Source organism: Oryctolagus cuniculus, chromosome 2 (assembly GCF_964237555.1).
Source record: "Oryctolagus cuniculus chromosome 2, mOryCun1.1, whole genome shotgun sequence".
In the NCBI taxonomy this organism is placed as follows: domain Eukaryota; kingdom Metazoa; phylum Chordata; class Mammalia; order Lagomorpha; family Leporidae; genus Oryctolagus; species Oryctolagus cuniculus.
The window spans coordinates 67,172,220-67,185,110 of NC_091433.1; the positions used below are offsets into that span (position 1 = coordinate 67,172,220).

At 38.8% G+C, this 12,891-nt stretch overlaps 1 protein-coding gene across 10 annotated transcripts in view; it reads right to left on the minus strand.

Moving 5' to 3' along the window:
- The window catches only part of CFAP97 (cilia and flagella associated protein 97), a 53,060-nt gene that overhangs the window by 29,964 nt on the left and 10,205 nt on the right, over positions 1 to 12,891 (minus strand). For all 10 annotated transcript variants that reach the window (XM_051833161.2, XM_051833193.2, XM_017338577.3 and 7 more), the window contains one exon: positions 4,210 to 5,270. In XM_051833161.2, the coding sequence (XP_051689121.2) occupies positions 4,210 to 5,254 (1,045 nt within the window). In that variant the 5' untranslated portion in view covers positions 5,255 to 5,270. The remainder of the gene's footprint in view (positions 1 to 4,209; positions 5,271 to 12,891) is intronic.

Consider the following 12,891-nt stretch of genomic DNA (forward strand, 5'->3'; position numbering starts at 1 on the left):
CTATCAAATGACCCAACATATGGGTTTTAGGAGTTCCAGAAAGTATGGAAAGAGCGATTTAGAAGGCCTATTTAGTGAAATAATTACAGAAAACTTCCCCAGCTTGGGGAAAGAAAGAGACATCCAAGAAGAGGAAGCATGTGGAAACTCCTAACAGACATGATCAGAAAGTCTCTTCAGATGACATGCTGCAGTCAAACTTTCAACAGTAAAATATAAAGAAAATATTGTAGGGGCCAGCGCTGTGGCGCAGTGGGTTAACACCCTGGCTTGGAGCGCCAGCATCCCATACGGGCACCAGTTCGTGTCCCAGCTGCTCCTCTTCCAATCCAGCTCTCTGCTGTGGCAGAGAGAAGATGGCCCAAATTCTTGGGCCCCTGCACCTGCGTGGGAGGCCCAGAGGAGGCTTCTGGCTCCTGGCTCCGGATGGGCGCAGCTCTGGCTGTTGTGGCCAATTAGGGAGTGAACCGGCGGATGAAAGACCTCTCTTCTTCTCACTCTCTTTCTCTTTCTCCCTCTCCCCTCTCTGTGTAACTCTTTCAAATAAATAAATCTTAAAAAAAAAAAATTGTAAAATGTGCACAAGAGAAACTCCAGATTACTTTCAGAGGATCTCCAATTAGACTCACAGCTGAGTTCTCATCAGAAACCCTACAGGCTAGCGAGAGAATGGAGAGACATAGCCCAAGTCTTAAGAGAAAAAAAAATGTCAACCTAGAATTCTGTATCCTGAAAAGCTCTCATTTATGAATGAAGGTGAAACAGACCTCCCATAAGAGAAATCGAAAGAATTTGTCACCACTTATCCAGCCTTTAAAAAGATGCTTAAGGTTGTGCTACACACAGAAACACAGACAGTCATCATTATGAAACAATGGGAAGGCAGATAATCTCCCAGTAAAATAAAAAGAAAATCCAAAGTAAACAATCGGGATATTTATGCAAAAATGGTAGGGCCAAGTCATTACTTATCAATAGTCACCCTGAATGTTGATGGCCTCAACTCTCCAGTTCAAAAATATAGACTGGCTGACTGGATTAAAAAACAAAACCCATCTATGTGCTGCCTACAAGAAACACACCTCACTAAGATGCAGGCAGACTGAAATTGAAAGGATGGAAAAAGATATTCCATGTTAACAGAAAGGAAAAATGAGGAAGTAAAACCATCCAAATATCAGAAAAAATAGACTTTAACACGAAAACTATTAAAAGAGACAAGGGCACTATGTAATTATTAAGGAATTGATTCAACAGCAAGATGTGACTATAATAAATGTAAACACACCCAATTACAAGATACCTGGCTGTTTAAAAAAATGTTAAGGGATCTAAAGAGAGACACAGACTCAAATACAATATTAATGGGGGACTTTAATACCCTACTTTCAGCAATGGACAGATCAACCAGACAGAAAATCAGCAAGGAAACAACAGTTAATCAACACTACAGACCAAATGGACAAACACATCTACATGGCTTTCCATCCTACAGCTGCAGAATTCACATTCTTCTTACCAGTGTATGATACTTTCTCTAGGATTGACCACATGCTAGGCCATAAAGCAAGTCTCAGCAAATTCAAAAAATCGAAATCATATCATGTATCTTCTCAGACAACAATGGAATGAAACTGGAAATCAGTAACTCAGGAATCTCTAGAACATATGCGAACACATGGAGATTACACAACATAATCCTAAATGAACAGTGGGTCATAGAAGAAATAGAAAGAGAAATCAAACAATTTCTGGAAACAAATGAAGATGACAATACAACATATCAAAACTAATGGGATACAGCAAAAACAGTGTTAAGAGGAAAGTTTATAGCAATAGGTGCCTACATCAAGAAATTAGAAAGGCATCAAATAAATGAGCTATCAATGCATCTCAAGGATCTAGAAAAACAACAAACCAGCAGGAGTCACTGTGCACTAACTTCCCATACAGGACCTCTGTCCTCAAAGAGTTGTATTATAATTGTGTCTAAGTTCTCCTATAAGATGTATCATTCTTGGGTGGGAGCACAGGTGGGAGGAAGGGTAGGGTGGAAAGTTCCTGAATGTTCCTATGTTCCTGAATCTCTATCTATTAAATACATGAAATTTGTAAACCTTAAATAAAATTTTCAAAAAATTAAAAAATGAAAAGGACAGATAAAAAAGAAAAAAATATTAAACACAGAAATTTTAAAGAAACAAATTCTGGAGGTAGGAATAATGTTAGAAATTAAAAGTTCACTATAGGAGTTCAAAAGCAGACTTGATCAAAAAGAAGGAAGAATTGGCTAATTCAAACACTAGTCATATAAAATTTTATAGGAGGAAAAAAAAGAAAAAAGAATAAAAAAGAATGAATAATCCATGGATTTGTGGAATATCATAAAGTGAAATAATATGTTGATTATGGAAATTTCAAATGGATAAATTTCAGAGAGAGAAAGAATTCTTATTTAAAGAAGGATGAAGACATTTCAGAGTGTTTGTTGCAAGCCCCACCATGCTTCACATTTCATTTTTCACAAATGAAAAGAAGAAATAATTCACTTATTCACTTACGAGAAAAAAAAAAGTGTATCAGATCAATTGCCTCACAATTCCAGTGGCTAGGGCCTAGGCATCAGTATTTGTTTTATAGGCAATGCTAATGTACTGCCTGGGATGAAAATCAAAGATATAAAGACTGTTACACTAGGGTAAAGGATTTAGATTAGATAATAGGCAACCCTAATGTATTGCCTGGGTTGAAAATCAAAGATATAAAGACTGTTACACTAGGGTAAGGAATTTAGATTTACTTAGTTCTAAAAATTCACTTGAAGGCAGAAAGACAGACAGACATTGCTCCCATCTGCTAGCTCACTCCCCCATTCCTGCAAAGGCTTGGGCTGGGTCAGGTAAAAGCTGAGAACCGGGAATTCAACTAGAGTCTCTCCAGGGTGGCAGGGACCCAACTTCTTGAACCATCACCTGCTACCGCCCAGTGTCAGGAAGCTGGCTTCAGGGAGCCAGAGCTAGAAGTAGAACCCGGGCATTCTGATATGGGATGCGGGTTTTAAATTGCAAGGCCAAATGCCCATTCCTGGATTTCACTTTTAATAAGTCGCTGAAGAGTTAAAAAATAACCTAGTAGAATTTACTTTAAACAAAAACATTCCCTTTTAAAAGATGTCTCTGGTTGTTACAGGAAGTAGACACCAGGAATAAAAAAACTCAATCTTGAAAGTTTAAGAAACTGAATGAACGATTTTTCAGAAAAGATATATTGGGTAGAGGCTTAGCAACGAGATGGTGACGGTCCATACGGAGAGTCTTCAGACTATACAATCAATAGGTATAAACAAAGCAAAGGGAAAGTATTCCCAACAAAGAGAGAACACTCACAAATGCAAGCTTATTGACCACTCTCGTTATTTATGTTCTAACATTGCCACTATATGTAAGTTATTTAGCAAAGTATTTTTTCATTAACATTTCAAAGAGATCCTTTTTTGCAACTTAAAAAAAATTTATCCTCCTGATCTAAAACCTATCCTGCAAGACCAATAAACCACAAAGATAAAGTCTTAAGTTGCTTTTATTTCATCTGAAATATTCAACTGAATATGGATAATTGATACAGAAACACAGCAATAAAGATTATTCTAATTAAACAATATTTTATAACATAACGGAACTTAAATTATGCTACTTCATCAATTTGGTAATTATTTTTAAGTAATGTTCATTGGCCTTTAACTTACAATGTGAACAGTCCCTTGTAATTTACTCTGAGTTCTTTCAATTGCCAGCATTCTTGTCACTTTCCCTGATAGGAAAACAACAGGGCAGGTTATTTTAACCTTAGTGCTGCCGCCTTTCTTAAAGAAAGCGATAATTATGCCATCTCTATCAAAAGTGGGAAAACATCTGGCACTATTTCTCTCATTTCCATCTGTTCCCCGTGGGCATTCCAAGTTTGTAAGACACTAAAATAAAATCAGTGTCAAGTCTGTAGTCCTAGTTGACCAGCTTTGGAGTATATTTCTTACCTGATAACACAAATGATATACCAGGTATTTTTATGGTAAAATGGAATATCTGGTAAAGTTACCCTAGTATCAATAATCCCAAACAATAAAAGATTGAAAAGATAAAAAACCAGTGCAAACTCAATGCATTTAAAGTTAGAATATAGTTAGCATACAAAACTTAAAAAGAATATTACCTTTCAAAAGATGATTCAGGTCCATTGTGTCATGTAAAACTTTCTGTCTGTATCTGTGGTCTAAATTAGAATCTAACACTGAAGACTTTGAGATAACATTAGGCTCCTGTTTTTCTTTCCCTTTTTTGGCACTTTTCAAACACCTTGAATTATTTTTTAAATCCTCAACATCTTCATTTATTTCCTGATTCACATTTTCTTGCCTTTTAACTTTTACTTTTTGGTCATTTGATGCCCCCAGTTCAAAAGACTGAACAGGGCTGATGTCTGGGGTCGATAAAGGAGTTACGTCAGTCACAGTATCTTCAGATTCCTCAATGTAGTCATCAACTTTTGGTTTAGTAGTTGAAGGTCGTTTTCCTGTTGACTTTATTCCTGTTTTATATTTCTGTTTTGGTGATAAGAGGGTTACACTAGATACATGTTTCTTTGATGATGGAGAGGAATCAGATTTGGAGATATCAGACCCTGCATCTGAACAATCTGTACCTGAACTTGAAGATGAAGAAGACAAAGAAGAAGAAGAAGAAGAAATAATTTTGGAATACTTTCTACTTATGCTTTTTTTAAAGTTATTAGACGGCTTAGCTGACTTGGACCTCACATGACACTTTTTCCCATCATCACTGCTTTCCTCTCCATCTGTATAGTAGTCATCCTCAGCATCTTTTACAGCTTTGGGAATCCTGCGGGACATGGGCAGGTGTATTTTATGTCCTATTGTATTATCACACAATTTTTCTGATCTTGAAGAAGTGGTCAAAGATAAAGAATTTCCAGTTTGTACAATATCACTCTCTATTGGGTTTTCTTCTAGAGGAATTTTTGCTCTCCTTTCATTTCCCTTATCAGTGAGATAATTTTCCTTTGTTTGTATTCCAAATTTCAGGTTTACATTTTCTGTACCTTTATCTAGGCTCTCTTTAGCATCAACATTTTTCTTGTCAAAAACTGAATTACTTTCATATTTCTTTGTTTCTTCAAAGTCACTGTCAAAGAAAGAATGGTCCACTTCACCTTCTGATATATCTCCGAACCGATCCATGATAGCAAAAATATATCTGAAAAGGAGTGAAGTATAACTATCAAACTAAAAGTCATTTCCAAGTACTTTTCATTTTAATATAATTACATAATCAATGGTAAATGAAACACCATATAATTTTTCCAAGCTGAGAAATTTGGCTAATATACGAAAAGAAACATTTTAAAAAGAATTATTCACTTATTTGAAAGGCAGAGTCAGAGAGAGAGAGAGAGGGAAAGACAGGCTGAAGCCAGGAGCCAGGAGCCAGGAGCTTCCTCTTAGTCTCCCATGTGGGTAGCAGGGACCTAGGAACTTGGGCCACCCTTTGCTAACTTCCCTGGTGCATCATCGGGGAGCTGGATCAGAAGTGAGGCCGCTGGGACACAAACTGGTGCCCATGTGGGATACTGGCATTGCAGGCCTCAGTTTAACCCATTGTGCCACACAGCACCGGCCCCGAGGAGAAATGTTTTAAAATAAACAAATAACTCAGTGAATTGTTGGTGGGTCTAACAGGAGTAATATCAGGTTGTACCAATTATTTGAAAAATAAATAAGTCCAATAATTAAGTTCACTAGAAAATAACTGATCATCAAGGCAAGTATATCACAAACAGGGACACCCAGGTGAATACCAAGGAAATTCTGTATTCTATAAATTACACAGTTAAGAGTTTAGAGTAAAAAAGTATGGTATTAAAACCTCACAGGATTGGCTAAGTCAATCCACACATAGTATTCTGGAAGTAATGCAATGAAGACTGCTAAACTTTCAGACTTTAGTACTTATTGTCTTTGTCCTATTCAGCTCCCTCACTACAGTTATTGAGGAAGAAGCAGAAAAAAAGGAGATGACTCCCATTAAAAGTAAAAGCTCCTGCCCAGCACTTCTTAAAGAGGATAAAAACTCTAAGGTACATATAGGCTGCATAGGTAGCCTGGAATTAAATTTCTCAATCTTTAATCACAAACTGTGACATAATCACATATAGAAGACAGCAAGAGAAGAGTATCTATGTCTCACTGAGTTAAGGGGGTCTGGTGTAAGAGACATTTCACAACAGATGGCCAATGATGTATAAAATGGAAAAATCAACATGTATTAGACAGACACATGAAAGTAAATATTAGAAAATAAGGATTAAAATGTTCCAAGTGACTGCCTGTAGTGTGCGACAGGGACCATTGTTTTGTTTCGGCGCTGGTACCCCAGGTTCTAGTCCTGGTTGGGGTGCCGGATTCTGTCCCGGTTGCTCCTCTCCCAGGCCAGCTCTCTGCTGTGGCTGAGGAGTGCAGGTGGAGGATGGCCCAGGTCCTTGGGCCCTGCACCCGCATGGGAGACCAGGAGGAAGCACCTAGCTCCTGGCTTTGGATCAGCACGGTGCACCGGCCACAGTGGCCACTGGGGGGTGAACCAACAGAAAAGGAAGACCTTTCTCTCTGTCTCTCTCTCTCACTATCCACTCTGCCTGTCAAAAAAAAAAAAAAAAAAAAAAAAAAAAAAAAAAGACTTAAGGAAAGCAAAACAAAAGGTTTAAGGGGCTGTGATTGACTAAGTCAGAAAGTTTAGGCTTAGGTTTATAAACAATGTCTCAGTGCTTAGAAAGATTTCCTTTGTTAGATTTGCTAAGTGTGTCTTGTCAGGTGTTTGAGACCCTTAATGAAATCAATTATAAAAATTGTGTTATTAAGTAAACTTGTAATAGTGTACATTGTTCAGGAAAATGTGATATACTGTTATAAGCCAAGTGACGATTAAAGTAAAAATGAGTTTTAAAATTCCAAAACAAAATTATTAATTTCAGCTAAAATATGATGTCTAAGTCTAACATTTAGGAAATTTTGTTATATATACTTAATAAATATTAAAAACAGAAGCCATAATATTTTCCACATCATAGATTAATGCCATCTTCATATTTTAAAATCAGAATTGACAGGGGATACACCTGCTACCCAAATCCTCAGAACAGAAATAACTAATACAGTTTTGGATATCTTTTTTTTTTTTTTGGACAGGCAGAGTGGACAGTGAGAGAGACAGAGAGAAAGGTCTTCCTTTGCTGTTGGTTCACCCTCCAATGGTCGCTGCGGCCGGCGCACTGCAGCTGGCGCACCACGCCGATCCGATGGCAGGAGCCAGGTACTTATCCTGGTCTCCCATGGGGTGCAGGGCCCAAGCACTTGGGCCATCCTCCACTGCACTCCCTGGCCACAGCAGAGAGCTGGCCTGGAAGAGGGGCAACCGGGACAGAATCCGGCGCCCCGACCGGGACTAGAACCTGGTATGCCGGCGCCTCAAGGCAGAGGATTAGCCTAGTGAGCTGTGGCGCCGGCTCAGTTTTGGATATCTTATTTATCCACATTGAATCAGTCTATTCTTTTAACTAACTTATAAAAATTGAAACCTGTTTTAAAAGACATTGGGCAATTAATTTTCAGAACTCTTAAGACACAAATGTTTAGAATCAGTAACTTCTGGAAATTTCAATATCAAAAAGAAGAAATGATATTATTTACTGTGTTTTCTGTAATACTGAAAAACCTGTATAGAGAAATATAAAAATTCCATTAAAATAATTATTTAGATCACAGAGTACTACTGCTTATGGGTCAAATAATCCTGTCATCTGTTGTCGTAAATAAAGTTTCACGTAAACTCAGCCCATTCATGGATTTGGGTGTTGTCTCTGACAGCTCTCACATGACAGCTGCACAGCTGAGCAGCTATCACAGAGACCGTAAGACCAATGAAGACTAAAATATTTGCCACTTGATCCTTTACTGAAAAAGTCTGTAGACATCTGATTTAGATAATATATCAACAATCAAAAACACAGAACACAAAGTTATTATCTATACAATTTACACATTTAAGCAAAAACTTTGGGGGAAAAGTAGAAATCAAGAGTTGATCTTAAGGGGCTGGCTTTGTGGAACAGCAGGTAAAGCCACTGTCTGTGATGCTGGCTTCCCATACAGGCAGGGTTTGTGTCCTCGCTGTTATACTTTCGATCACGCTCCCTGCTAATGGTCTGGGAAAAGCACTGGAAGACAGCCCAAGTGTTTGGGCCCTGTCACCCATGTAAGAGACCTGGAAGAAGCTCCTGGTTCCTGGTTTCCACCTGGCCCAGCCCTGGCCATTGTGGCCATTTGGAGAGGGATCCAGCAGATGGAAGACCTACCTCTCTCTCTAACTCTGCTTTTCAAGTAAGTAAATAAATCTTAAAAAAAAAAAAAAAAAAAAAAAAAAAAAAAAAAAAAAGAGTTGATCTTTAGAAGAAAAACCACCACGAATTCCACTGAATTTTTACTATTTCCACTAATATTACTGTGATGATATTTATACAGTACATTCAGTACTTAAATGATGAGTGGAAGTTTACTCATTGTTTCAAAAAGAATGAACTGAGTCAGAAACTGACCCAGGCTCAAAATTTAGCCCTGAACTTAGTGGTGTGTGATCTTGAACATATGTACAAGGATGTCAATCACAGCACTATCTGTGATAGCAAAAAGTTAGAAACTACCTCAATGTCTACTAAGAGGAAAATGGAGATCTACAAAGATATTGATGATGAAAACAAACAGAATTAGATGAGTAACAATGTAACTGTATAAAACATGAGGGTAATGTTCTGGCCCAGCAGGTTAAGCCTCTGCCTGTGACCCCAGCTATCTCATGAGGGTGCCTGTTTCAGTCCTGGCCACTCCACTTCTGATTTAGCTCCCTGTTAATGTACCTGGGAGAGAAGTGGAATGATGGCCCTTGCTAACCACATGGGAGACCTGGATGGAGTTTCAGGCTCCTAGTTTTAACCTGGCTCAGTCCTAGTTGTTGTGGCCATTTGGGGAGTGAACCAGTGGATGGAAGATCTCACTTTCTGGCTCTGCCTCTCTCTGTAAGTCTGCCTGTCAAATAAATACATAAATCTTAATTAAACAGGCCAGCGCCGTGGCTCACTAGGCTAATCCTCCGCCTTGTGGCGCCGGCACACTGGGTTCTAGTCCCGGTCGGGGCGCCGGATTCTGTCCCGGTTGCCCCTCTTCCAGGCCAGCTCTCTGCTGTGACCCGGGAGTGCAGTGGAGGATGGCCCAAGTACTTGGGCCCTGCACCCCATGGGAGACCAGGAGAAGTACCTGGCTCCTGCCATCGGATAGGCGCGGTGCGCCGGCTGCAGGGCGCCGGCCGCAGCGGCCATTGGAGGGTGAACCAACGGCAAAGGAAGACCTTTCTCTCTGTCTCTCTCTCTCACTGTCCACTCTGCCTGTCAAAAAAAAAAAAAATCTTAATTAAACAAAAAACTTAAAATACACAATACTATGGCCTTTGTGGGCAAAGACATAGAAACAAAGTTATAAAGCATGGATTTGACCCGCATGCAGTAAACATCGAAAAGCAGAAGGAAATGAGTGGCTGGGAAGGGGAAAAATGGGGAGAAACAGACTTGAGAAAAGATCTGTGATTCTGAAGCACCACAAACATAGACAGTATGATCATTATTAATCCAATTCTGCCCACTCTAACTGAAAAAAAAATAAAAATAGCCACTTTAAAGTGAATACTTTCATAACACTGTCACTAACCTATCCAAAAAGTTACCGTTTTTTGTAGGATAATTCACCTTGAAAATAAAATGTCATAAGTAAGTTGTGGTTATTGTTTTTTTTCCTTTCTCACTCTGTTATATAGTTAAAAATCCCTTAGCAATTAAAAGTTTTTAATAAATTTCTTCAAATTTCGAAAACACTGTTCCAAAGCATACTCCAGACCAATATTTCATGGACAGCAAATCACAATCCAATATAACATCAATTCACTAGGTCATGCCATTGAAAATGGGGCTGGTGTTGTCACGTAGTGGGTTAAGCTGTCACTTGCAATGCCTGCATCCCATATAGGTACCAATGAGATTCCTGGCTGCTCCACTTCCAATCCAGCTCCCTGTTAATGCACCAGGGAAAGCAGTGGAGGATACGCCAAGTGCTTGGGCCTCTGCACCCATGTGGAAGACCCAGAAGAAGCTCCTGGCTCTTGGCTTCAGTGTGGCCTAGCCCTGGCTGTTGCAGCCATTTGGGGAGTGAACCAGCGGATGGAAGATCTCTTTCTCTGTCTCTCCCTCTCTCTAACTCTGCCTTTCAAATAAAAAATAAATATTTAACCAAAAAAAAAAAAGAATAAATGTAAAAATTTAGAAAAAGAATCAGAATACAGAATAATAGTGCATATCAAATTGTAAAAGTAATGTCTCATGAAACTTGTTTTCATGACTTAAATGCATTATATATATACAAGGCATTGATATAAAACCTATCTCTTACAGGGTCTCAGGAGTGTGAAATGCCACTGGTCTATGCTAGTGAGAAGTTGTGATCAAAAGCTAATGTACTACAATACTAAGAAACTAGAATGAAAGTTGAAACTTTGGACAGTACTAGAGACAGTGTCAAACGTCATCAAGAACCAGAGTTTAAGAAAAGTTGTGGGGCCATGCTGTGGCATAGCAGATAAAGCCACTGCCTACAGTGCTGGCATCCCATATGGGCACCAATTGGAGTCCTGGCTGTTCCACTTCTGATCCTGCTCTCTGCTGTGGCCTGGGAAAGCAGTAGAAGATGGCCCAAGCCCTTGGGCCCCTGTATCCAAGTGAGAGACCTGGAAAAAGCTTCTGGCTCCTGGCTTCAGGTTGGTACAGCTCCAGCTGTTGTGGCCAATTGGGGAGTGAACCAGCAGATGGAAGACTCTCTGCCTCTCCTTCTCTCTCTGTGTAACTCTTTCAAATAAATAAATAAATATTTTTTAAAAAAACAAAAGTTGTAATTTAAACTCTAAATATAGAAGGAATATTTTCTTGAACTTTGAAAAAAAAACTGAAACCGAAGTTGTTAAAGTATAAGAGATGGAGGATCACAGAATCTGAAGAAATGAAGATATCTTAAAGCATAAAAAACAATGTTATTAAGTCATAAGTTAAAAGTTATTAGTGCTTGGTCCAAAATTAGCACATCTTTATATAAATTTATTAACAGACATGTGAATATTCCTCTAAAAGTTTCTGTTTTTTTCTGGGAAATAAATTGATAGAAAGCTTAAATTTTTCTTGGCTATTGTTTCTTTAATCTTTTTAAGATTTACTAAAAAAATTTTTAAAAAGATTTATTATTTATTTGAAAGGCAGAGTCACAGAGTGCCAGAGGCAGAGAGAAAGAGAGACATCTTCCATCTGCTGGTTCACTCCTCAGATGGCTGCAATGGCAGTTCAGCTAATCTGAAGCCAGGAGCCTGAAGCTTCTCCCAGGTCTCCCATGTGGGTGCGGGGGCCCAAGGACTTGGGTCATCTTCCACTGCTTTCCCAGGCACATTAGCAGAGAGCTAATGGGAAGTGGAGCAGCCAGGACTCAAACCAGCACCCACATGGGATGTCGGCATTGCAGGTGGTGGCTTTACCTGCTTTGCCACAGTGCTGGCCCCTGTTTCTTTAATCTTCAAAAAACCAATCATCTAAATCATTCCAACCCTTATGCTTCAGAAATACTTGTATGGAAATAAAATTACCAGCATAAACAAGCCTCAATTGTGTTAGTGCTTTATGTTATTCTACTTCTAGCAGTTAAATGTAGTGTTTACTATGTAACAGCATCGTTCAAAGTGCAACTTTTAAGAGGTTTTATCATTGCTGTTTATGAGCAATCTGAAGCAGAGAACCTTCCCACAGTCACACTGCAGGTGGCCCAGCCAGGACTCTAAAAGCAGGCATATTTTAAGATCCTATTATTAACTACTGTTCTATCCTGATTCTCAGTATGATCCTTCCATAAGACCACAACCTGAGGCTTGTTTTTTTTTTTTTTACTTTCATATATTGTAATATTTATGATGTTTGAGGGTAAACATTAGTCAGATAAAAAGACCTTTCCACCATGGGGATTTTTAAAAGGAAAATTGGACCTGGTTAGCAACATGATTTTAAGAACAGTGTGTTGTTTAAAAGGATGATTTGTACAGTTAAAGTTGTAAAGGCAAGCTAGTGCTTGCCACATTTTGCTGGCTTTATTTGTCACGTAGTTTTCCTCTGACAAAGTAACTGGAAGAAACCTCCTTGGTACCACAAATTAAGTGAATCAGTAGCCCTAGGTAACAAGAATCTAGAGCTCTGAATTAACTAGTAACTCCCCTGTCCTACTCTGGGCTTATGAGGAAACTCCCTTTCCAAAGAACATCTCTGGCAAGAACAGTGACAATTCTGAAATTCTAAACTTGAAATACTGCCAGCATGCCTCTTTTTTGTGTGTATGACACAAACGATTTTCTATGATAGCAACCTAATAACCTTAACTGAGACCTATGTAAAGTTCCTTCTGATGGTGTATGGCACAAAATAAATGTTGGAGCTAATACCTGTCAGTTTCCCAATAGTCCTGAACGGAAAGGACTTGGCTTTCTGTGATGGGGAATTCATGTGTCAGTTTGACTGGATTAAGGAATACCTAGAGAACTGGTAAAGCTCCCAACTAAGTACATCTACCTTACACTAAAAATGAAGAAACTAAGCCTAGAAATTCAAGTTACTTGAATCCCACTTCTTGGACTGTGGTAAATACACTTTTTTTTTCCTTAATGATTTCAGCCTTTATCAAACTTGTGAACTGGAGGG